The sequence below is a fragment of the Vanderwaltozyma polyspora genome, genomic scaffold, assembly GCF_000150035.1.
Source record: "Vanderwaltozyma polyspora DSM 70294 KpolScaffold1023 genomic scaffold, whole genome shotgun sequence".
Lineage (NCBI taxonomy): Eukaryota > Fungi > Ascomycota > Saccharomycetes > Saccharomycetales > Saccharomycetaceae > Vanderwaltozyma > Vanderwaltozyma polyspora.
In genome coordinates, this window is record NW_001834688.1 from 187,604 (window position 1) to 212,788 (window position 25,185).

At 31.9% G+C, this 25,185-nt stretch overlaps 10 protein-coding genes, 1 non-coding gene and 1 pseudogene across 11 annotated transcripts; 6 read left to right on the forward strand and 6 right to left on the reverse strand.

Moving 5' to 3' along the window:
- The window catches only part of Kpol_1023p78pseudo, a 2,356-nt pseudogene extending 1,570 nt beyond the window's left edge, over window positions 1–786 (reverse strand).
- A 1,727-nt stretch (window positions 787–2,513) lies between these two features.
- On the forward strand, window positions 2,514–3,485 carry Kpol_1023p80 (uncharacterized protein; the record flags this gene model as incomplete). The annotated part of the gene is made up of 1 exon (XM_001646717.1): window positions 2,514–3,485. The coding sequence occupies one exon, from the start codon at window positions 2,514–2,516 to the stop codon at window positions 3,483–3,485; it is 972 nt and encodes a 323-aa protein (XP_001646767.1).
- Window positions 3,486–3,870: 385 nt separating this feature from the next.
- RPS18A (40S ribosomal protein uS13) lies at window positions 3,871–4,803 on the reverse strand (the record flags this gene model as incomplete). Its single annotated transcript, XM_001646718.1, has 2 exons — window positions 3,871–4,264; window positions 4,757–4,803. 2 exons carry the CDS (start codon window positions 4,801–4,803, stop codon window positions 3,871–3,873), a joined length of 441 nt encoding a protein of 146 aa, XP_001646768.1.
- A 1,618-nt stretch (window positions 4,804–6,421) lies between these two features.
- On the forward strand, window positions 6,422–7,777 carry UTP6 (snoRNA-binding rRNA-processing protein UTP6; the record flags this gene model as incomplete). The annotated part of the gene is made up of 1 exon (XM_001646719.1): window positions 6,422–7,777. The coding sequence occupies one exon, from the start codon at window positions 6,422–6,424 to the stop codon at window positions 7,775–7,777; it is 1,356 nt and encodes a 451-aa protein (XP_001646769.1).
- Window positions 7,778–8,017: 240 nt separating this feature from the next.
- ADA2 (chromatin-binding transcription regulator ADA2) lies at window positions 8,018–9,376 on the reverse strand (the record flags this gene model as incomplete). The annotated part of the gene is made up of 1 exon (XM_001646720.1): window positions 8,018–9,376. One exon carries the CDS (start codon window positions 9,374–9,376, stop codon window positions 8,018–8,020), a length of 1,359 nt encoding a protein of 452 aa, XP_001646770.1.
- Window positions 9,377–11,201: 1,825 nt separating this feature from the next.
- On the forward strand, window positions 11,202–12,015 carry RPS17B (40S ribosomal protein eS17; the record flags this gene model as incomplete). The annotated part of the gene is made up of 2 exons (XM_001646721.1): window positions 11,202–11,204; window positions 11,608–12,015. The coding sequence occupies 2 exons, from the start codon at window positions 11,202–11,204 to the stop codon at window positions 12,013–12,015; spliced, it is 411 nt and encodes a 136-aa protein (XP_001646771.1).
- Window positions 12,016–13,557: 1,542 nt separating this feature from the next.
- Kpol_1023trna2 lies at window positions 13,558–13,630 on the forward strand. The gene has a single exon. It is a non-coding gene; the product is annotated as a tRNA-Lys (tRNA).
- A 433-nt stretch (window positions 13,631–14,063) lies between these two features.
- Window positions 14,064–15,815, reverse strand: NSE5 (Smc5-Smc6 complex subunit NSE5; the record flags this gene model as incomplete). The annotated part of the gene is made up of 1 exon (XM_001646722.1): window positions 14,064–15,815. The coding sequence occupies one exon, from the start codon at window positions 15,813–15,815 to the stop codon at window positions 14,064–14,066; it is 1,752 nt and encodes a 583-aa protein (XP_001646772.1).
- Window positions 15,816–16,280: 465 nt separating this feature from the next.
- Window positions 16,281–18,434, reverse strand: Kpol_1023p86 (uncharacterized protein; the record flags this gene model as incomplete). The annotated part of the gene is made up of 1 exon (XM_001646723.1): window positions 16,281–18,434. The coding sequence occupies one exon, from the start codon at window positions 18,432–18,434 to the stop codon at window positions 16,281–16,283; it is 2,154 nt and encodes a 717-aa protein (XP_001646773.1).
- A 1,306-nt stretch (window positions 18,435–19,740) lies between these two features.
- On the forward strand, window positions 19,741–20,733 carry PPM1 (leucine carboxy methyltransferase; the record flags this gene model as incomplete). The annotated part of the gene is made up of 1 exon (XM_001646724.1): window positions 19,741–20,733. One exon carries the CDS (start codon window positions 19,741–19,743, stop codon window positions 20,731–20,733), a length of 993 nt encoding a protein of 330 aa, XP_001646774.1.
- Window positions 20,734–20,965: 232 nt separating this feature from the next.
- On the reverse strand, window positions 20,966–22,594 carry Kpol_1023p88 (PIG-S family GPI transamidase component; the record flags this gene model as incomplete). Its single annotated transcript, XM_001646725.1, has 1 exon — window positions 20,966–22,594. One exon carries the CDS (start codon window positions 22,592–22,594, stop codon window positions 20,966–20,968), a length of 1,629 nt encoding a protein of 542 aa, XP_001646775.1.
- Window positions 22,595–24,057: 1,463 nt separating this feature from the next.
- Window positions 24,058–24,870, forward strand: TRM9 (tRNA (carboxymethyluridine(34)-5-O)-methyltransferase; the record flags this gene model as incomplete). The annotated part of the gene is made up of 1 exon (XM_001646726.1): window positions 24,058–24,870. The coding sequence occupies one exon, from the start codon at window positions 24,058–24,060 to the stop codon at window positions 24,868–24,870; it is 813 nt and encodes a 270-aa protein (XP_001646776.1).
- Window positions 24,871–25,185: the final 315 nt, after the last annotated feature.

Genomic DNA, 25,185 nt, shown 5'->3' on the forward strand with positions numbered 1-25,185 from the left:
TTCGGGAGGAATGAAAGTGTGCCATAACTTATAAAACTCTCTAGTTTGTAAAGTTGGACCTAGAGAGAATAAATTATGTGGGAATACGTCATTGTTCCCAATGTTTGGGATTACAGGCACATCGTAATCCCTTGGGTCTTCACTATTTGGATTTAAGAAGATATTTCTCATTTTGTTTACTAATAATTCATTCATATCGAAGATCTGGAATTCTGTTCTTGGGTTTTTACGATCATTATCATGTCTGATGTTATCACCAGTCCAGATGACGAAATCGATTTTATCTTTTAAGTTTTTAGCGATCCAATCTAAGGTGGCATCCATTAACTTCATTGGAGTGTCGCAGCCACCCATAGCTTTCCCAAAGATGGGAGCTTTATCATTTTTATCATCTGGTTCACTCTGATGGCAAACGTTATCTATCGATGAACCTTCTTCGTAAAACTGGTCAGGATGTATATCAGTGATGTGTAGGAATCTTCCATGCAAAGTTCTCTCTCTCCCAGTGTCGGAGTCTACTATAATAAAGGGGGTATTTTGAGATAATCTCAAATCTTGTAGTTCTTGAATATGGTTGCTAGTTAAGTTTACATTTGGCACAATATCAAATGAAATTGCATCATTGTAGGAGGCACCACCATAAATAATTCCTTGAATCCCACGAAGTGCCATGATTATATTAGATATGGTAACGAAATATCTTAAATATCTTATGAATGCCATCCACCATGGTCTGGAGACCCTCGGTGGAACAGGTTTATCAGTATCGTTCTTTTCAGAACTCATATCGATTTAATGAATAAGAGTTTACCCTATTTTGACTATATGCCTATGCACTAAACGGTTGAACCAAAAGACCACAACGACGAAACACTACAAGCAAAATAAACAACTTCTTAAAACTCTAACTTATAATAACAGCATGATATTTTTTAAACTGAGTTCAAGTTTTGACTCTTCAAAAGCCTTCCCACTACAAAACGTACAATATCAAAAATGATAAGCCCAAACTGCATACCCTTGGGGATACCGATATCGAAGGAAACAAGGTAAAAGAAAGATATATAACCCCATAAACACGAGGATGGGACATAGATCAAGAAACCAATAAGAACAAGAAACTTTTGCAACGAAGAGCTGTAAACTAGAACCATTCCATGCAATGATGTCGTATTCAAGAACATGGGAGAAAAAAAAGGCATAGGCACATACACACATGTTGTATTTCATGCCATACGAAGACCAACCAAGTCGACCACTTCAAGACCAAAAGTTCAATAACTTGTTCTTAAACCATCTATGCATCTATATATATTCATATATTTGTATAAGCAAAGTGAAATACAATGGGATGAAGAATAGAAATAGTTTGTAGTATTGTAAAACCTATCTGTAACTAACGAGAAATGAGTTTCGAGATTATAGACGATAAGAATCAGTTTCGAAACCATTTTAAAACGACAAGACAAGCATCGATTTTTGATATATCATGGAATGTAACATAATAACTAGCAACCCATCCATCAATCGGTCACTTTAACCAAATTGGGTATTCCAACAGGGTGATTACTTTTCGTGTGTGTATTGAACATATATCGATATAGCTTCCTTGTTCAACAGTTAGCACTTAGAGTTTGCACTTGAAGTGTGGTCTTTCTTGTTCTGGTTCGAAACAATAAACACGATCAGATCTTGTCAAAGTGCTGTATGTAACATTTGTAACATTTCGAAATTTTTCAATTTAGTCTAATTTTGGTTTCTGTCTCCTCTTAATTTCGAAATTAGTTTGCCTGTTTGGGTAGAGTAATTAAGACGTAATCACCAAAAAGTTGCTTTTACAGTATTGTATTGTATAGCATTGTATTGTTGCTGATTGTTGCTGATTGAAATGGATATACAGCTTAGTTTCTTTTATTTGGTGAACGCGAAGTTTTTGCATTGTATTGTTATAAGATGGTTAAGAATTTGTTTTGCAGTGAAGTAGTATTTGTTAGGTTTTTTGACAAGATCTCATTAGTGGTTCTTTAGCGTTGTTTTTTGGTGGTTATGTGGTGAATCCAGGGTGGGGTCCTTTACCTTAGTAGGTAAAGATTTGAGAAATCCATTTGAGATTTTGTTTCTTGGTCGATCATGTCTACAGATTCGATTCGTATCAGTTTAGTTATTTGCCTTTTTTTTATTACTGTTTTATCTATTTAGGTATTAATTTAAGCATCTATTGGGAAACGCGATATTATATGGGTGACACTTTAAAACTGTATCATATATTACTTTTCTCGTTATGGTTATACATCAGTTGTTAAAAAGATCAATTGATTCAAGAGCTTATATACATTTTCATTAATACATATACAAATATATATAAGGAGAGAGGGATGTAACTTAATCTCTGATCTTGATATGTAATACATTTCTAATTTGTCCTTGAGAATTTACATAACATCATCAACATCATACACTTGAGTGCTGGCACACATATACACATACACATACACATACACATACACACAAAGATGTCATTATTACCTTCATTATCCATTCTATTGAAAGCTACCGAGCTTTCCTGCATTAACGACAATACCATCAATACTTTACAATCTAATAAGATTCAATTGCCACCATTAAATAGAGATTTATTCCATTCTCCAATTGATCCAATCCAAAGAATCCCTTCTATCCCTCCATTAATAGTGAAAAATAAAACAGACGTCAAATGTCACAATTCAAATCAAAAAACTTTCACTTCTATTGAAACATTAACCCCTGCTGCTACACCGGTGCCTTTGAAAAGATCTCATAGTGACGTATCTTCAGAAGATGTATCCGCTGCTCGTAACTCAATTGCAAAGAACATTGATATCATCGCACCTTCTCCAATAAGGAAAGGTGAACCATTACCAAATAGTAAAAAGGTATTTGCATTTGTCACTCATTCGCCTGACTCATATCCTAAAAATGAGCCTAAGGTTGACGATGAACAACTGGTTCGTAGGAAAAGAAGAAGAACTTCTTCTCAAGAATCTGATATTTTACATGCTCATTTCTCAGTATCTCCAATACTAGATAAAGAAACCAGATCAAAATTATCCAAACTATGTAGCATGTCGGAAAAGGCTGTTCAAATCTGGTTCCAGAATAAGAGACAAGCCTTGAAAAGACAAGCACTTGCCAAACAAGAAGAAGAGGCTGCTGCCGCCGCCGCCGCCGCTGCCATAACTTTACCTGATTCTTCTTCATTAACTCAATCGTCACTACAAAATAATAACCAACCTGTTAAGGGTCCACAAGCATTAACCTTCCATATCAATGGTGGCAAAGGCACTTTAAAGGCAATTAAAACCTCCCCAAATAACAGGGTCAACAGATTGATCAATAACTATAGAAACGGATTAGGGAAAGAACAAAACGGTGCACCTTTTAAAAATCATAACGGCAAAACTTTAAAACTAGCATTTGATTCGACCTCTAAAATATCATTGAGATAATTGAATCAAAATGTAGTAAGGAATTTCAATTTTGTTAAGCATCATTGATAAATTTCCTTAATTTACATATTTAACGCATATAAATAGATATCCATATACTGAAGCACGCATATAAAATATAATTTAACGCTCTACATGAAACTCAAGTTATACACTATTGGAATTGCTATATAATAATTGCTATATAATAATTGCTATATAGTAATGGAAACTGCAATATCCCATCCAAATAATAAAAATTAAGCTTCAGAAGTAATAGTAAATGATTATATTATTCATTTTATACATATGTTAGAATAGAGTAAAACAAATTAGAAATTGTATAAAAACAGTTACATAAACACAAATAAAAGTTTTCTTGTTATTATATTTGTAATGAACTTGTTTAAGCTCTTCTTCTACCGGTGGTTTTGGTATGTTGACCTCTAACACGCAAACCCCAGAAGTGTCTGATACCTCTGTGAGCTCTGATCTTCTTTAATCTTTCCAAATCATCTCTTAATTTGGATTCGATGTTGTTAGCCAAAGAGTGGTAGTCCTTACCGTCGTTGACATCCTTTTGTCTGTTCAAGAACCAAGCTGGGATCTTGAAGTTGGTTGGGTTTTGCATAATTTGAACAACTCTTTCCAATTCTTCTTGGGTCAATTCACCGGCTCTCTTGTTCAAATCAACATCAGCCTTCTTACAGACCAAGTTAGCGTAACGACGACCAACACCCTTGATGTAGGTCAAAGCGTAAACGATCTTGATGTTACCATCGACGTTAGTGTTCAACAAACTGTAATAAAAAAAATTATAGAAAAATTAAAATTGTTAGTAATTGTTTTTTGCTGTGTATTATATGGTGATCGTTTTATATTCTGTAGAGAACCGATATCTGAAAGAACATGGTATGAGAGAATATTCAGTTTTTTGTATTCATAGATCATGAGGTGTCCTATGCAGAAAGAAAATTTTCTTTTCCATACAATTCAGTGAAGTGAAAAAAAGCATGGCTTAAATGAACACTCTATATATAGTCAATTCTCAATATAATGGTAACTTTATTTCATATCAACTAAATTCATTTCTATTACCTCTAATTCATGGTTTTCTGGTATCTTGGTTTGCTATACTGAAAATTCACGTTACTCAAAAACGTATATATTTTTTATACTGATATTCATTCTCATTATTCATTTCATCTAATGTTTCCCACTCTTGTTGAACATAAAACACTAATTCACACTTAAATAGAGCCCAATTCGATTGGAGATATAGTTAAACATACCGTAAAATGTGTTGGAAGGAACCTTGTTCAGCGACAACTAAAGACATCTTTACCCGTTTCTTCTGTAATGGTTTCTATTATATGAACACTACAATACAAATAAACTATACTAATTAACAAGATACAGTACTAATATAGTTGACGATATACTTTTAAAAAGCTAACCAAGTACTTCCATCAATCTTTCATTGAACAAGTTGGCTAATAATAATTGACAAGAATTTACCAAACTCTAACAAAGACATCAGTAAAGGAAACAATAGCAAAGGCTCTAAGATAGAGAGAGAGTTGGTCAGTTTGCTGAAACTCATCAACCCAGTCCAGTCCAATCGATCATTCATTCAATCAATCAATCAATCGATAAGTCTGTGAACTAATTGATGAATTCACAGATTGTATTAGAACCAGCAATTTACCACTACAATAACGAGTAGATTTTTCGATATTGACTGAAACTTTTTGCCAATGATGATTGAACTAATTGATATTATGGTGATGTTAGTGAGTGTCGATGAGGGAGTGACAAGATTTTAGGTGCGTCTTTGCAATTGAAAAATTTGAAAAATTTGAAAAATTACAGAGAGAGGTAGACGGGATGTTGCGACGGGGCGAGCGAGGCTAGAAGGAGGATAATAGAAGGAGATGCGTGCTGTAGGCAGAGATACAATTATTCTCGGTTAGGACGAGTTTTGTTTTTCAGAAGGAGAGATGGTAAGAGTATGATTTCTTGCAAAGACGAAAAAGTGTTGTAACAATGTATATGGAGGAGAACCCAATGCCATACGAAAGATATGAAACAGCATATTCTATGTTTAATGCGTACGTCGTGAAAATGAGGGAGAGAGAGACAGAGAGATAGTATAGACAGTGCGTACTTCGTCTCTTCTCTATGGTATGTGGATGTAGCGAAATATGAGTGTCGCATCCCGATGCAAGCTGATTGATGCTTTTCCTCTGATGAAGTCGAGAAGCGTTTTTGACAATAAGACGGGAGAAACCAGTACCAGGCAGAAATATATATTGACATGTATATAAATAAATACTTGAAAAAATGGCAGCTTCGCCCGAACTTTTTTGAAAATTGTCGAAAGAAAGAAAAAGAGTAGTTTGTATTTTACACCCGTACCTTTTACTGCATTTCTGATTTGTTGAATATGTATGGGTGTATAGTCACTTGAATCTTTGACATTGAGATCTGGAACTGTGGTTCAATGTTACCCTCCTTTGTATTCCTGCCGTGTGTATGTTATCTATGTATGTACGCATCAATGTATAAATGTTAATAGATGATGTAAAATGACAGTCATGTTACATATGGAAAACTGAATAAAAGAATATATTTCTGTAACCAATGTTCTATATTCCAGTTGTCTTAATGTGATTCTTACTATATTGATTGGAAATACTATGGTGTCTCAAAAGATCCCGTCCACTATAAGTTACAGACGTTCTTTAGTACAATTACAGATTGTATCATTGTCGACGATATTGAAAATTTTTGAAAAGTGAAAAATTCCAAAGGTCATCTCATCTCATCTCATCTCATCTGCATCTATTTTAATATTGAAATTTATATATGCTTAATATACAAGAAAGGATATCTCGATATCACGATAATAACTATTCGATAGATATAAAACAAGATATTGATACGATAAAGTCAGCATGTCCTCAAAATCGAGATACTATTTGGAACAATGTATTCCTGAATTGGATGATTTGGTAGAGAAAAAACTATTTACCAAGAATGAAGTTTCCGCCATTATGAAGAAAAGAACTAATTTTGAACACAGACTAAACTCAAGAGGTTCTAGTGTCAATGATTATCTTAAATATGTCACCTATGAATCAAATGTGGATAATTTGAGATTGAAAAGAGTGAAAAGAATCTTACAAGCTAATAAATCAAACAGTATTTCAGATTGGTCTATGCAAAAGAGAATAATGTTCATATATCAAAGAGGTTGTAATAAATTTCCAAAAGATCTGAAGTTTTGGGCAATGTATTTGCATTATTTGAAATCAAGAGGTAATCAAACTTCATACAAGAAAATCCATAACGTTTATAATGAATTGATCAAACTGCATCCTTCAAATATTGATGTTTGGATCAGTTGTGCTAAATATGAATATGAAGTCCATGCTAATTTCAAAAGTTGTAGAACAGTTTTCCAAAATGGTTTGAGATTCAATGCAGATCAGCCTAAACTATGGTATGAGTATGTTAAATTCGAATTGAATTTTATTACAAAATTGATTAATAGAAGAAAAGTAATGGGTTTAATAAATGAAAGAGAACAAGAATTAGATATGTTGAAAGAACAAGAAGAGAAAAATGCTGACGATGAAAATGATGCCGAAAGTGACGGTGATGAAGAAGCTTCAGGTTACCTTAAGAGAGGACCATCCACTGGTGATTCCATGAAAGATAAATTAAATGAATTACCAGAAGCAGATATGAATATGTTAGGTGATAAAGATACAAACCCTGCATTACATGGTGATATCGCTTTAACAATTTTTGATATTGCTATTGAAACTTTAGGTAAATATTATATTAATAAGCATATGGGTTATTATGCCGTTTCTGATATGAAATTAGATAAGGAATTGAGAAAAGATACGGTAAAATATCTATTTGAAAAATCATTAGAATATGTGGCGCTATTTGAAAAGTTTGATGACTTGGATAGGGTATATTTGATTAATCATATTATACAATTTTGGAAAAATGATATGCATGATATGTCTTTACCAAATGAATTGCCAGAATTGTATGTCAAGAATTTGATTATGGATATAACATTAAATATAAGATTCATCGATGTGGAAAGCCTTGATATTGATCAATTGCAATTATCAGTAAAGAAATACTTCGCATACAAGAACAAGTTGAAGGACACCGTATTAACTGAAATTCAATCATCGTATACTTCATATCTACGAGAAAATTACTTGTGTCATTTAGATAAAGATGATTCGAGATATGGTATCTTGGACCAAATTATCAAGAAACTTTAGGAGGCATAATACAAAAAACTAATATCGATAACCTCCCCTAATTTTATGGGAAAAACGACATATCAGGAGATTGAGATTTCAAAAGTCATATTTTATAAAAGTATATATACATAGTAAAATACTCAAAATGCATAAATTTGAATTAGTAAAAATTATCATTAAGTTTATTTAAGCTTTTTATTTTATCGACGTTACACTTACAAATTTAATGTGAATGTATAGATATTGTTACATATGATGCTATATCCAATTCTGGGTTTGAAAGAAATCATAAATTCTATTTGCCTTAGCAGCTTCGATATTTAGTAATTCTCTGCAAGATTTTTTCTTTAAATTACCACCATTTTTTAACAACTCTCTAAAGATTACTTCCTTAATTGCTAAGTAAGGCTTTGGTAGGATTTTTAATTGAACACAAAGTTGTTGTTCATCTGGTGATAATAATCCATAATCGGAGCCGTGTTGAATATCACTAATTGTCATATTTTTCCTTCTACCATTAGCTGTAGTGTTTGGTGTCGCACCACCTGCAGTAGCTGAACCTTCGTTGTAGTTCTGCGAATAATCTGCACTGGATCTGTGGTTCGGAGTTGACCTGTATCTACCAGAAGCATTCCCATTAATTCCACTATTACCGCCAGGATAATGTGAATTTCCGAATTTTTCTAATGTAGCTATTCTAATTTGTTTATCTCTTTCAAACTTTGCACCTGCATCTAATGTGGTGATACCATTGCTTCTCCAGTCTTGTAGTTGTTTAATCCTTGATCTACATCTTAATTCTTCTAATAAATCTTTGCTAAATTCTTCAAAGTCTTGGGCTGTCATTAATTTAGCATAATGTTTAACTCTATTTGATAATTCTTTTGATTGTTTTGATCTTCTTTTATCTATGCTCTGAAGTCTTCTATAGTCCATCAATTTATTTTCGAAAAGTAATCTTTTCTTTTCTGCCCTTGTAGTTAATCTTGAATTATAAATATCCAATATTGTTAACTTCAACTCGATATCCAGAGGTTGGTCATCTGCTTCAAATAACATATCTTTTACAGGACCTTCCGCTTCATTTTCGAATTCAGTTTCGAATTCTAATCTACCAGGCATAAACCCTTGAACTTCATGACAACTTGGTACCGATGCAACAGGTTTCCTTGGGGGATCTAAAGGCTTCTCTCTGAACCTCTCAATTCTAGTTTTTCTATCCTCTAGAAATTGATCTTGCTGCACTTCTATATTTTTAGTAATATCAGGAATTGGGTAGTATTCACTATTTATATAGTACTGCACATAATGCTCATTGACTTCCTCTTTGCCCCTACTTCCGATGTGGTCAGCAATGTCTTGCCAATTACCTAAACCCAGAGTTTGGGCCCCTTTGACCAATGCAAGTTCTTCATCGGCCCCCCAATCTTCACTTAGGATAGGATATGAGTTTGTTTCAATTATTCTATATGGATGGAAAGGTCTGTGGTTGCCATTGTATAAACCTTGTGAAAAGCAAGGCACACATAAATCGTACTCGGGACATTCCGCACACGATATTCTTACTCGATTGGTACAATCAGCGGAACAGATGTCGCAGTGAAATTTATTTGACATGGTTAATGATATAGTTGTCGTTTCAATATGAAAGTATAATTAAAATAGGATATGAAAAAAAATGAGATGAGATGTGGATCTAAGATATTTGGTTAGAATCCAATGCAATAAAAAATAATAGAGAATAGATGACAGCTAACGTTTAAGAACTAATAATACAATGCGGTCACTAATATGCCATGAAAAAAGGGTAGTGGTAATTGTTGATCTTGCGTAATGCGATGTTCAATGTTGGTGTTGATTTTTCAGTTAACCAAAAAAAATAAAAAGGTCAATTGCGAGTATAATTTACAGATTTGGACCTCTATATTACTAAGCTTTGGATAACAATTGATATGAAATAGGGTTCTTCTTATTACCAAAACACGACTTTTCAATATATAGTTTACTATTTTTTATTTTTTTTTTTCAAAAAAACCTTAAAATCTAACGGTGCTAGAATAGTAATATCTAAAAGTACAAAATCAACAGACAATATTTAAACTTTGTTCAGTTAAACCAAAATCGAACCAGTCAGTACAGAATAAAGTATATTACAAGGGTAAAATAAGCACGTATTGAATCATTCGTTAATCATCTTGAATGTATACATTTTATATTATATATATCTACAATTTTATGCACATTATTTACATTATCGATGAATTTTGTAAAATTTGGTTTTTCTTTGTTATTTCCAAGAATAACAAATCCTTTCAAACGAATATCGTTGGTTGTGATTTTATGTATTTAAAATGACTATTTTACATCCGTACATATTTGGTAGGAAATTACACCTGTACATTTTTGTCTTTGGAAAAGAAAGCGATTTTTTATCTCTTTTTTTTTGTCCGTTCGGGGAAAATGCGGAAATTTGAATTTATTTTAATTTAGTTTTTACTTAAAATATCGCTTTGAAGCAGAAATTAAATGTGAGCTCCGCTCTTGTAGAGATGGTCTTACTTACTACTCACTTAGCGATACAACAAGAACAAGCTTTAGCTATCATTAATTTACTGGATAGGTGAGAATGGTTATTAGATGCTGTGGGAGAGGAGCATCTATGTGAGAGCAATGGCAGTAGTAATATAGACATTGCTATGTAGATACCATACATGTACAGGACCAAGACATGTTAACTAGTTATCCTCTTGAACTCAAGAATCTAAAATCATATCTGTCTTGTCCTTTAGCACATACGTAATCATTCCTCCTTTCTAGAAAACGATTTTGTCATCTCTCTCGGCCCAGCGCAACTCTGCCTAGCTATTTCCCAGCTCTGCCTAGCTCCCGGCCTGGGCTTTTTTTAGCCTTTCTAAAACTACCGACGCAAACCTGTCCCTTCTACTCATCACGAAATTTTATGAAAAAGTTTCAGTTTCTTTGTATTGCACTACCAAACTGAATTTCTTTAGTTGGTGTGCTAGATGGATGGACTGAATTGATATGACAATGAACGTGGGAAACAGAGAACGTTCTAACTTCTCTCAATCCTATCGTTGTTTCTTGTAAGCATCATCAATTCATGAATACTAACTCCCTCTCTCTATCTCAGCTAAACCTTTATTCTAATTCTAATTGCAATTGTAAAGGTGAAACTATTCCAACCCATCCAACATCACCAATCTTGTTGTTTCTTGTCAATGATACTATCTCTCTCTAAGTAACTAACATCATTTCTATTCCAGTTGATGGCCTCCATTACTATCTATCTACTGTTTTTTCATGATTGAACTTGTTGTAATTTAAATTTATACGTTAATATAAAACTTGTATATAAATTTCAATACATACATTATTATTCAATTTAGAAGATAGCCAGACATCGAGATAAACCAATAACAAAATGGTATGTTATAAATGAAATATGGTTGTTTTGGGTAGAGCATGTGTGATAATAGAAACCTGAGAGACATATACTATGATATTGACAAGATGTAATGGGTGGAAAATAGGAATTGGCAGTGCAATCTGATTAAAAAAGTGGAGGATCTTTAATATATTAAAAAGCTGTAATACATATGGTGGATTGGTATCAGTTGTGGCATTAACTCTTTTATAGAAGATAATACAATTATTAAAATTTGAAGTAAGGTTAGATATCAGGTTTGAGATTATTCTCATTATATGCGATACCTAGAATTTAATACTTATATTTTTAAGTTTTGAAGATATGTTTTACTAACAAGGTATATTTAATTTGATGATTTCTCATAATTTTATCAAATTATAAACTTATTTATTTTTAACAGGGTAGAGTTAGAACCAAGACTGTTAAGCGTGCCTCCAAGGCTTTGATTGAACGTTACTATCCAAAGTTGACTTTGGATTTCCAAACCAACAAGAGATTGTGTGATGAAATCGCTACCATCCAATCCAAGAGATTGAGAAACAAGATCGCTGGTTACACTACCCACTTGATGAAGAGAATTCAAAAGGGTCCAGTTAGAGGTATCTCTTTCAAGTTACAAGAAGAAGAAAGAGAAAGAAAGGATCAATACGTCCCAGAAGTTTCTGCTTTGGACTTGTCTCACTCTAACGGTGTTTTGAACGTTGACAACCAAACTGCTGATTTGGTTAAATCTTTAGGTTTGAAATTGCCATTATCTGTCACCAAGGTTTCTTCTCAAGCCAGCAGACGTTTCAGAAGAAGAGCTTAAGTAAATTTCTCGAATTTAATATCGTTTGATTAATAATATCTCATTCTATTTAATTCATAAGATTTCTTTAATACTCTTTTTATGTACAGTTAACATATATCAACAAATTTAAAAATAACAATAAAATTTGCTCTTTAATTTTATTCATTAGATTTATTTTTTATATATAGACGTAACTAATCCTTGATAATAATGGAATTGCATTATATTGTAGTTGTTGTTTTGTTTGATCGTGGCAGAAGTCATTTTCGATATAATAAGGACAAAATTGCATGATTATTGATAAGACTTCATATAATATTAAAAATATAGTAATATTTACTAAAAATCAAGCGACTAACAGCTTTTGCAATCTAATGGCTTAAGGGCTGTTGGATATTAGATATGGGAGTACTACTCACTTTCGAATTTCAAACAAATTTGCGTTGTAAGGTTGCATATCTTCGATTAAATTCTAGGATCCAATAATTAGCTTGATCGGGTTTCAACAGCTTATATGTATCGGTCTTGCCATTAAATAGGAGATGGAATTATATAAATAAAAGATCCTTGATAAAAGATATGAAAGAGGATCGAGATGGAAAGATGAAATCTTAATCGCAACTATATAGCATAAAGATTTCTATTTAAAAGGTTGTAAGACTATCTTCAATTGTTATCAATGATGATTGGATCAATAATAACTTTTGAATTTCCAGCAATATAAAATATAGATCACTATGATATGTGTAACTATCATAATCCTTGGATGTCTTTAATAAGGCGGTAATGAAGGAAATGAGAAAAGATAATTATTGATGATAACTACATTGGATATCAAAGATGCCCAATTAAACCAATTGTAAAAAATGTATCATAAGTCAATTCTCGTGAGCATACTAATGTAAGTTACTTATCTCATTTTTCAAAATTCGTTTAACAATTAAAGGGTACTTATTATACTTTAATAAAAGGTGAGTAGCGCAATTTCATTAGTGACGCTTCTATTAGCTTGACAGATACATATAATATAAATTCATAGTCATTGTTAAGTAGAGGTTAGAATATGCGGTCTTTAGAATCATGTTTTAGATAGATGTTGATTTCTTTCTTCTGAAAGAACACATAGTATAGTAGAAAAAACTATTGGAAATGAATAACTGGAACTTACTGGAGCTTACCGCTTCCTTTGCCTATTTATTTACTATTTGAAATATACCAATTGCTTTAGGGATTTAAATTATAATTTATTATCATTCAGTATTAAATCAAATGAATGTTGCTAAACCGTTTCTGACTAGTTAAGCTTTGTTGGTAATCGGAGTATATGATCATTATGATTAATTCTGTAAAGATTACTGAGAGAATATATGATGTATCATCATGGCATCCTAATAAATTTCATTGATGTAAATTTCTTTATTGAAAATGTGACGTCCTAAATTGAACAAAATCTAAATTCATAAAGATATCCAAATCTCATTTGTTTTATGATGTATTTCTAAATACTTTCTTCATTTTTTGTGATATGTCACATTTTTGGAAGAACTTCAACAAATAAGAGCCTTGTTGGCGCAATCGGTAGCGCGTGTGACTCTTAATCACAAGGTTAGGGGTTCGAGCCCCCTACAGGGCTTTCTTTTTTTCTTTCGATTTTTCATCTACCATAATAAAAGAAAAATAGGTGTTTAAGCTTATAAAACAACAAAGTTTACTACTATTTATAATTCATCATATACTTGTTTTATTTATTTTTTTGTCATATTGTTTTCTTTATTAGAGTGATTTCTCTATCCTAATATATTTGAGCGACATAAAATAGGCTGGCATGAGAAATTATTTTAATTTACAGTAAGCAATACAATTTCTGAAATAAATAAATATTCAATTTTCATACTTTAAATACATTAGTTTTGGGGTGCATATAACCATACATTGTCTACAAGAAATGTGTTTACTTGAATCTATGTGTTTCTCAACAAAGTGGTTTTATTTAATGTTTATTGTAGATTTTGCAGAATTGAAAAAAAATTAAATTCTAAAATAGGAAAATTATTACAAAATAATAATTACAAAATACAAAATAATAGTTTAACTCTACTAAACAGTGCAACACTTTCTTCCTTTTTACCAATATCCCCAAATTCATTGAGTCGTTCAGAATCTAATTTTTTAACTCTTGCTAAAAAATTATTGAAAGAAGACAGAGCCTTAATTTCGTTCATGTTGCTATTTTCATATATAAAAAATCGAAGCAATACAATTAAACATATATCAGCTTTCATAATGGTGATATATTTTTTATACAAGCTTTTCTTTATTTTGGCATCGATTTTATTATTTTCGTCATTTTTTTCCTTGTTATTGGATTTGTCATAAGCGTCATTATCATTACATTTAAGTTCTGGAATATAAAAGTATCCGTCATTAATTAACTCTACCAAAATTTGGAAGAATGCTTTGGAATTATTGAAATTGCTACATAAATCTAATGTTTCTCTATTATTTTCAAGATAATTTTCGGATAATTTCAATATACAATCTTCAGCCAAAATTGGTAGGAAAAATAATTCTTTTGAAATCATTTCTGTATAAAAGAACATTTTAAATTGCTTAATATTGTCAAAATTTATTACACATCTTATAATGCTATCTCCTAATGTATTAGTTGACATTTTAGGTAATTCCAAACGTTCATCATCATCTAAATCTTGAAGAAGCCTAAAGCATAAGCCAATCATTTTCCTCCTAATAGACATCGATTTGAGCATCTTGTAGTCATTGCTATACTTAACCCTAGGTAAAAATGCATTAGATATAACATTCTCGTTTTGATAAATACGTTGCATAACTGTTCGATACGATAATATATCGTTTCTATCAGAACAATTAATAAAGACGGATTCACAAAATCTCTCTATAAAATCTACTTCGCCAATTGACCTCAACAGTGTACCAATTGGACTTCGTGACAACTCCCTACTAAAAAAATGACTATTTCCTTTGTTGGTCAATTCATTTTGAATATAGTAATCATGTCGTAGTAAGTAAATATCTAGAATCATTTGTAAAATAGGCATCCAAATTTCTTGACTCGACAAATATAATGCAGTATCCTCTTCTAAGGAATTTGACAATGTCCATATCAGCAAGTTAATAAAACTATCACGTTTATTCAAGACGATATTAAACAATTTATTTCCTAGAACAGTTTTATTTCTATCCAAAAAGGGAATATATGAATTATATGGATTCTGAAAACCAATTGTATCATCGTCGTTATTTTCGTCGACTGAGCTTGTCAAATACTCAATTTCAAATTCTACCTCAGCTCTTCTTCTTTTAAATCTATTGCGTATATCAGTTCTCTTCTCTTTGTTAAAGATCAATTCAATCGCAAGGAAAAATTGACACCTTAACAGTTCCAAAGAGTACCTGTCGTATTTCCCGCAGTCAAATTCATTTAGAATTTCAATATAATTCTTTAAAATTGCAATTGATCTTTTGTTCAACTGCTTCCCTGTTAAAACATAATAATCATTCTTTCTAACCGTTGCCTCTTTGTAATACTTCGATACCGTTACTAAGGTTAATAGCAAAATAATTATATCATAAGGTGGTACAACAAATGTGTCTGAGGTTTCATAAGACTCGATAAAAAACAACAGATCTGCATAATTACCAATTAGCGCCATTGCATTAAGTGTTTCAAAATTACTTAAGTGTTTATCCGTTAAATGGACGAAATAATATGGTAAACTCTTTATGTCATTTTTATTAGTGAATTCATTGGAGGTAGAACACGGTTCAGCATAGTTCATTATATGGGGATATCGAACACTAAATATAACGAACCACTGATTGGTATGCTTGTTCAGTTACGCTTTAAATATATATTATTATAAAGAACTTTTGTCTTAACAACTTCATATTAGAAATATCGAAACTTTTATATTTATTCGATGAGATGTTGGAAGTTTCGATTCTTAACGCGTAAAGCAAAAAATGACGTAATTTTAAATAGTTTAAAAGTGGAAGTGACGTGAAGACGTTATAATAAAGTAACAGAAATTCATAGGTCGTGTAATCATCTAATTAACTAATCAAATAAATATAATATGTAATGTAATATACAGGTATTATTTATGTACTTTTAAGTTTCTGGTTTATTATAATCAGGAGGAGATAATTTATGAGTTCGATATTTTGGTCAGCTTTAATAAAAGGCGGTTAGAATAAAATAAAGTAAAAAAAAACATTTAAAGGAAATTATAATGTTTATGCTATTATTGTAATTGTTGTTGTTGGTTGGCTAGTTTTCTTTCTTGCCTACCTCTTTTCATTACTTGTTTCAATGCTGTACTATCTAGCGGATCAAGTAATTCAAAGGAGCACAATAGACCTTCGCTTACACTCATTACAGCTCCCCAATTATCAAACTCACCACAGTAGTTAGGAGCTGAAAATACAGTGACTAAGCTTCTGTCGTTAAAAAATTCATAACCGTCTTCGACAACCATGTGTGCTCTACAAACTAAGTCAAAGCCAAATTTATTTAAAAATTTATTGATTGCAACTTTATTATAACAGTAACTAACACCTCTTTCATTATCTTCCCACTCATTGGGCGAATCTGTAGGATCAGACCATAATAAATCATTAATCAACCCAAAATCTGGAACATCAGTTGGCCTACTTACATGTCTTATTTCATCCATTGAGTTTAAAACTGGAGATAAACCTCCATGAACGCAAAATATTTTTCCTGTTACAATAGCTGCCAATGGTAAAGTGTTAAATGTATCTATAAATACTTTCCATGTTTTGATATTGCAACGACGCTTACATTCATCATAAAATCCGTACACTCTTGTAACGTTAGCACATTCATGATTACCTCTTAATAAGAAAAAGTTCTCAGGATATTTAATTTTGTAACATAATAATAATAAAATTGTTTCTAATGATTGTTTACCACGATCAACGTAGTCCCCAAGGAATAAGTAATTTGCTGCAGGTGGGAACCCACATTTGGTGAATAATCTTAATAAATCACCATATTGTCCATGAACATCACCAACAATTTTAACTGGTGGTGATAATTCTAATAAAGGAGGTTGCGATAAAAAAATTTCTCTTGCTTGTTGGCAAATTTGTGCAATTTCTGAATTTTTTAAACAGACATATTTTGTCCTTTTTGCTGCATAACCAGCATCCAACAATTTTTGAATAGTTTCATCTATATTTATTGGCCTTAACGGCTTCTTCTTCTTACCACCGAGTTGAGAAACACTATCATCTTCTTTATCATTCATCTTATTACCGATCAAATCATCATCATCATCTGGTACTACTGTTGGAAATGCATCTAAGTAGGCACCCTTTGCTGAATTTAAAAGCTCGTGGAAATCATGACTAAAACCATGACGAGTTGAAATATCATTTGAAGAATCTGCTATATGTGTCTCAGACAAATTAGAAGTAGCTGGGTTGAAGTAATCATCATTTTCTTTACCATTCTTAGTAATACCAGGAGAATTCAAAGGTGTTGTATATGTAGTTGTATTTCCTGAAGCTAAAGATGAGGCGTGTGAACCTGTTCTTGACATCGAATGAGCATATAATGATGAATCCGAAACGTCTAAATTACTATCCGATCTCTTGTGATGTTTCGAAATGACAGAAGGACTTCTTTCACCATCTGAAGCAGGGTTCATCATTACTTCCAATCTTGACCTACTACTGGTTCGCTGATGTGCAGAATGTAAATTAGTTTCATTATTATTATTGTACTTGCTGTGTTTGTTATTGTCATCATCGTCATCGTCGGTTAATGCATGTTCGTTATTGGTAAAAGAAGTTGCTGAATGAGAATGTTTATAATTTTTTAAAATTGGAGATTTTGGTTGCATTTGAACCATTGAAGGAGGTAGATCCATGTTTGTGTTATAACTAGACCTTCTAGATAATGGTCTCTCCATGTTAGTACTACTACTATTGTTTGAATTTAAATTATTTCCAGAATTATTAGCAGTATTTGAAGAATACATTTGTGGGATATGACCTAATGAATGGTTTCTTCTATGATTTAAATTTTGAGAATTTGAACGAGAACCTGCTTGTTTAGAATCTAATTCTTTATCATTAGAAACATCAGAAACGTTGATTGTTGGAATTGCTCCAATTGGTGTATCTCTCCCATTTTCTGACTTCTTACTTCTAACAGATTTTGTAGATTGTTCAGTATCTATTCTCTTAATTGGTATCGAATTATTTGTAGAACTATTAATATCATCATTTGATGATTGTGATTTCTTTCTAATTTTTTTATTCTTTGATTTAATTTTACTGCTTGTTTCTAAATTTATAGAAGAAGCAGAAGAAGAAACACCATTGCCCTTTTGCTTTGATTTCGAAGGTTTGGATGAAGAATTACCCATTTCAATACTCTTTTAGAAACAACAACGGCAACACACACTCTCTCTTTCTATCTCTCTCTCCTTTCTAGAAAATGTATCAATATATATTTGTCAATGAAATAAAACGAATGGAATGCAAGACTAAATGCTATGCTAAAATTATCAATATATATAGAGATTATAATAAAAAGTCAGGAAAGCTTGAAAAAAACAAACAAACCAAGCTAAATCCAATCTATTATCTAACCAAATCACAAATCTCGATATATCAATACACACATAAAACTTTGTATACTGGTCTATTAAAATCGTATTTTCCTTGGAAAACAGACAAAGATAACAATAATAATTACCGTTTGCTAAAACTACTAAACTGAACCAATACTTGAATCACAAGATATATAATCCTATATAAAATACAAGAATAACTAACTATCCAGTTATACAAATCGACAATATAGTCGAAACTGAAAGTTGATGATAATGTTATTACCAATTTCGAACTCGAATCTACTTTTCGAACCAAAATTTGACGTTAAAAAATGACAAAAAAAGGTTCGAAAACTTAACGACGGATGCAGTGGTGATATTACTGTTTAAGTTGAACAAGAAAGATGGTCGAAGTTAGAACAGTATAAAAGGGGTATACTGATAGGTGATTATGTGATGTAGATATAGATGTGGGTTGTGATGGTATTTACATTAATATCCATATCTATATATCCAAATTGATATCCATATTCATCTCTCAATTCACATTTGTATGCCAAATTTAGGAATACTTTTTTCTGTTTCAATGAAAGAGAGTTGATTGATGGTGTAACTTTTTGCACATGTGAATATCTCGAACATGGCTTTTTTTCTTTTTATTTCTTTTCTTAGCATTGGATTATGTTAGAAACCTCTGTGGGAGTAGGGAGAGTAAGATGAAAAAAAAAAATACTGGATTTCGATTACCCGATTGGGGCATTGACTTGGGTTCATTTGGCCAAGAGCTTGGGTTCTCGATAATTTCCTAATTGGGGCAAAGGAGATCAAGTGAAAGTTTAAAATCTTGTAAAAAGCTATCAAATTTCGAAACTGTTAATATAATGAGTTATAAAATGAATTGGTATTGATAGTCAATGATGCGATGTGTGATTTAGTAAGACTTGATCTGGTGCTTTTTTTTGCTGGATGAGTCTCTAAGAGGTCTATTTGTGGAGTTGTCTTGTATACTTCTGTATTTGGATTCAGTTTGGTCAAGACTTTGCGAAGAAAAGAGAGACAGAAAGTATAAAAAAATAAAGGGAAGGTTTAAATACACAGTCAAATTAGGTTAATTTCAATGGAGAGAATTGTTCAACAGACTGATCTTGATGCATTGTCTTGTAAAATGGCGGCTGTTTCGAAGGGGTATCTTCCTTCCAAGGAACTGCAGGAGAACGTTTGTGGTTTTTCCGATTATAAGACCATCCATTTGGAATATTTTAAAAGCATTATGAAAAATTTGGGTAGAAGGGCCCAAGGCCAAATCAACAGATCTTTGCAATCTTCTTTCCCTGTGATGAATTATGGGACTTATCTGCGAACAATAAGCATCGATATGGTATTGCATGATTATATATCGAATCACAATGATGATGGGTTTATACAAATTGTCAATTTAGGTTGTGGTTCGGATTTAAGAATGATACCTTTATTATCAATTTATCCAAATATGTCATACATAGATATAGATTACGAGCCAACTATCAAATTGAAAGGTAATCTATTGGGAAACAGTGAATTCTTTGGAAAAGTTTTACCAGCTGATAGATATAGGTTATTATCTTGTGATTTAAGTAAACACGATGAGGTTATTAACTTACTGAAGGAAGTTACCGATTTAACCAAACCGACCATTTTCATTACTGAATGTGCTTTGTGTTATCTGAAGGATGATGATGCCCAACTTCTCATAAACTCTTTGATCTCAACATATCGCAAAGCTGGTCTCTGGATATCTTATGATCCCATTGGAGGTGGTGGAGAAGGTCCTGATGGTAAGGATGACAAGAACGATAGGTTCGGTAAAATCATGCAGTCAAATCTCAGGGAAACAAGATCATTGGAAATGCCAACTTTATTGAAATATCGGAATAAGGATTCCTATTCTTCACGGTTCAAACAACTGCCTGATGTAAATATAGATGTCAGAATTCAAAATTTATGGGAATATTTCACAAAAAACATCTCTGATGAAGAAAAACAAAGATTAAAAGGTTTACAATTCTTAGATGAAATTGAAGAATTGCAAGTAATGCAATCGCATTATGTGTTACTCTCTGCCCAATGGTAAAATACTTACACAGATGCACACATACACACATATATATATTTGTACTAAAATAAAAATGAAAACAGATCCTTGCTATACTGTAAGGAAAAATTCATCTACCTATGTCACTCAAAAGTGTCGTCATGATGATTATGAAATTATGTAAATGCTAATAATATATTATATATCCGTACATATAGAAAAAGTTCATTATCTATCAAAGCATATTATATGTATGATTATAATAAAATGTCTAAATTTCCTTTGATAACTCATCACCAGAGTTATCACCATCAAGAGTAGATTTTTCATCACTGGAATCACAAATTGTTGATGTTGTCTCATCTTTATCTTCAGCTTTAGTTTCGGCCTTTTCAGAAGCTGAATCTTTATCCCTCATCACTTTTATGAAACCAAACAGAGAAATTAATGACAATGGGCCCAACAATGGAAGATAAACTGCGATCTTATGTTCTTGAGGAAAATAATTTTGTTGAACCATTTCTCCATGGAAGAAAGCTGCTTCAGACAATTCTACCAACTTATTACTCATGGATAATGCATTGCTCCAGGCAACGTCATCACCAACCATTGGATTATTTAATAAGTCAGCAATTTCAATTCTCAATTCAAGTGCAGCTATCACATCATTCAAAACATCCTTTGGAACTGAAATTTGAGGGAAGTTTTTTACCAACATCACAAGAGCATGCAATGTATCAACTGCTATGCCCATATTTTTTAAAGTCAATAATCTTTTAAAAGAGTTCAATGTTATTTGAGGGGTTGTAACATTTCCCACGTTTGTATTGTTTGTAAGACCAATTAGGACGAACAATTCTTGTGATAGAGTATATAAAACTTCTGATAGATAGCCTTCTGTAATCAAAGTATTTTCTTCCAATGGGAATTTGTTTACAATCAATGCCCCCCATCTAGGTATAATAAAACTTTCCCAGTTTGCAACGCTTGAGTTGTTTGGAACTGATGGATTTATATACTGTAAACCTTTGTCAGATGACAGTTTCCCAGGGAATACAATTGCCAAATTTAATGCCGAAGTTTCTGAATATTCATTCAAAGATGACAGTTCCGATAAATCTAAGACTGAAGAAAGGTCATTTTCAGTAATATTCGTTTTATTTTCCAGTGCACTTAAATTCAAATCATTGAAATATACAATACTTGTATCTACTGTAAAGTTTGTATATGGTGCCAAAAATTTTCTTATTGGTGAAAAGTATTTTTTCAGAGAGGAGTCTATTTCCCAAGCAATTGGTGCTCCATCTCCTGATAATAATGTTAGGCTTAAATGGATATTAGGATTATATGGTATTGAATAGTTATTTTTTGGTACTAAATCCTTTGTAGCTAAATATTGTTTTTCCAATTCGTAAGTAAATTCAACAATGGTTTGAGCCACATAAAATGGGAGATCATTGTTAACTACTGACTCATCATCAAAAAACACTACAGTTTCATCCGATTCATTTGATACATATAAACTAACAGCTGAATCCAATACCAAATTAACAATATGGTATGTTGAATTTTTCAACTTTGCTGATTCTATTAACTCATCATCATATGGTAAAACTTGAAGAGACCATCTAATTGGTTGATCAAATGAGTTCAACAGATAGTTTACTTGTGTCTGTACTGCATCATGGATATCAGGGAATCGATAGGTCTCAGACCTGATAAAAACAGGAATAACCATATGCACATCTCTATATTTATCTTCATATAAAGATTCAATATATTTTTCGGGTAATTTTGCTCTGTAAATCGAAGTTAAATAAAACCACAAGGGCACACCAACGAATACATAAAGAACTAAAATAAATGCACTGACAGCTTTCCTGCTATTAAATTTTAACATAATCAACCTTTAAATATTACAATTCAACCTCAGTCTGATATAAAAATGTCCCAATTTCCTGCAAAAACTTGATATAAAAGATATCAAAACTTAATAATCGAATAAATACTAATGTAGGTTTAATAATTCAATTAAATACAAATTAATAATTATTTAAAAACCCAAAACAATAGCTATAATTAAAAAAAATAAGGTCGATGAGCAGTACCACTTATTTAACCATTAGACGTCAGACAGAACCCTCGGAATGGACCAAACAGTAAAATTTATGACAAATTATCTAAGTAGTAATTCAATTTATAGGATCCTACAATCGGTGAGCTTAATTGTAACTGATTTTGGTATCTTTGTTTTATATCAATCTCATCTCTTCGATCTGGTTGATTCGATATTGTTACAAAACGGATTCGAATTTTTACAAAGCCAATCGGTCAGTGGAATATATACCCGAATGGGATTTGGAGTCAAGTCAGGGTAAAATCGTGGATGTTGTATATATATGGGAAGTGTTAGCTATTAAAAGTGACTATAACACCTCCCAATCAAGTCACTAAGACAATGTAAACCATGACGGATACCAATAGTTTACATGTATGCTAGTTTTACTTCATAAATGGTAGGGCGTTAAATCACTTTTTGGCTGGATAGCATTGTTGAAAATGTGTGTGGTTAGAATACATATCGATTTACTGTCATGCTGGATATATGTAGTTATTATTGGTTTTTCATCATCAAATTATAAACAATTGATTGAAGTTTTACCTGCTTGTTGAAATCACAACTGATTTGTTTTATATTGTCCCAAGAGAGGTCCTTCCAACATGCCATATGGATCTCAAAGTTATATTGATTGCCTTCCGAACACATTCAAAGATTAGGATAACTTAATTCAAGTGATCCACATATATTGTAGGTGTTCTAATTAGTACTATTTAAGTAACTACTGGTATAATAAGTTATTATAACGAACGCACTTCGCGGTTCTATTGATCTACTGTCTTGCATAGGAAATTTGGTATCTTTATCATTTTGTCTATTTCCAACCTAATCTCCATGATACTTGAAATAAAATCTATTTTGGCTAGTTCGATATATGAATATTTAGCTTTTAGATTATCCAACAACAAATCCAACATTGGTTATGCCAGAAAGAGAGTGTTCTTCCAATTCATGCTGGTCAAATGTTGTGTCTTTATAATTACAAGCTAGATTACCCTGTCATGTACACGTGATGTGCATTAAAATATCAAATTGCTTTTAAAAGCATCTCATCTCGAAGTTAAATGAAACTTAAATTGTCAATTGACCAGAACTAACATACAGGTTAGTTATCTCTTCAATCAGATTATCAATCATTTACAATTATTATATTTACTGACAACTTTAACCTTTTTTATTTGGTTTTTTTGCTAGAGAGGGAAGCATAGAATAAGAGCTTAGCCAATTAACACATAGACCCAGCAATGGCAGAATTAAAAGAACAAGAATATGTTCATGATGTGTATAACGAGATTGCAAGCCATTTCTCTGAAACTCGTTATAAACCATGGCCAATTGTTACAGAATTTTTAAATAATCAAATTACTGGTAGTATTGGTATCGATGTGGGTTGTGGGAATGGTAAATATTTAGGTATTAATCCAAATATATTCATCATTGGTTCTGATAGGTCATCTGGTTTAATCGAATGTGCCAGTAGATTAAATGGAAGTTACAATGTAATGGTGGCTGATGGTATGCATTTGCCTCATAAGGATAATACGTTTGATTTTGCGATTTCAATCGCGGTAGTTCATCATTGGTCAACTAGAGAAAGAAGAATTAACGCTATCAAACATATTTTGAGTAAAGTTAAAGCTGGAGGTCAAGCATTGATATATTGTTGGGCACTTGAACAAGGTGAATCTAGAAGAGGTTATCATGAAGGTATGAAACAGGATATATTAGTTCCATGGGTATTGCATGAAACCAAAAAGGAAAAACAAGAGAAGAAAGTTAAGCCAGAAAAGCCAGACCTATCAAATGTGCCATCAAATATGAGAGCTGAATTCATAGCAAAATGGAGAGAAGAACAAGAAACAAAAAGGTTAGAAGAAGCTGCTCGTAAAAAGAAAGAGCAAGAGGAAGAAGAAAAAAAGAATACAAAGTTTAGATACTATCATTTGTACAAAAAAGGTGAACTTGAAGAAGATTGTATCAGTGCAGGTGGTATAATAATGAGGACTGGTTACGAAAAGGATAACTGGTACGTTGTTGTACAGCTACCTGCCATATAAAAATGGCGAGCCAAATACTAGAAAATATCAATAAATTTACAAATATAAATATATGTTATATAAGTATAGAAAGATATTAAAAAATAAATGTGCATGGATTAATATATACCTATACAAATCTATAAGTGCTAATTGTTACAATAGTAATGTGGCAGTTGTTCACTAACACACTAAAAATGCGAGTAAGTTAATGCAAATGTTCATAATAATTAAAAATATTGTACGTCGAAGACCATACAAGTATCACTAAGGAACTATTAATAAGATCAAACGATAAGGAAGATAGGGAAGGTGAATTGAAGCTCAAGAGACCGG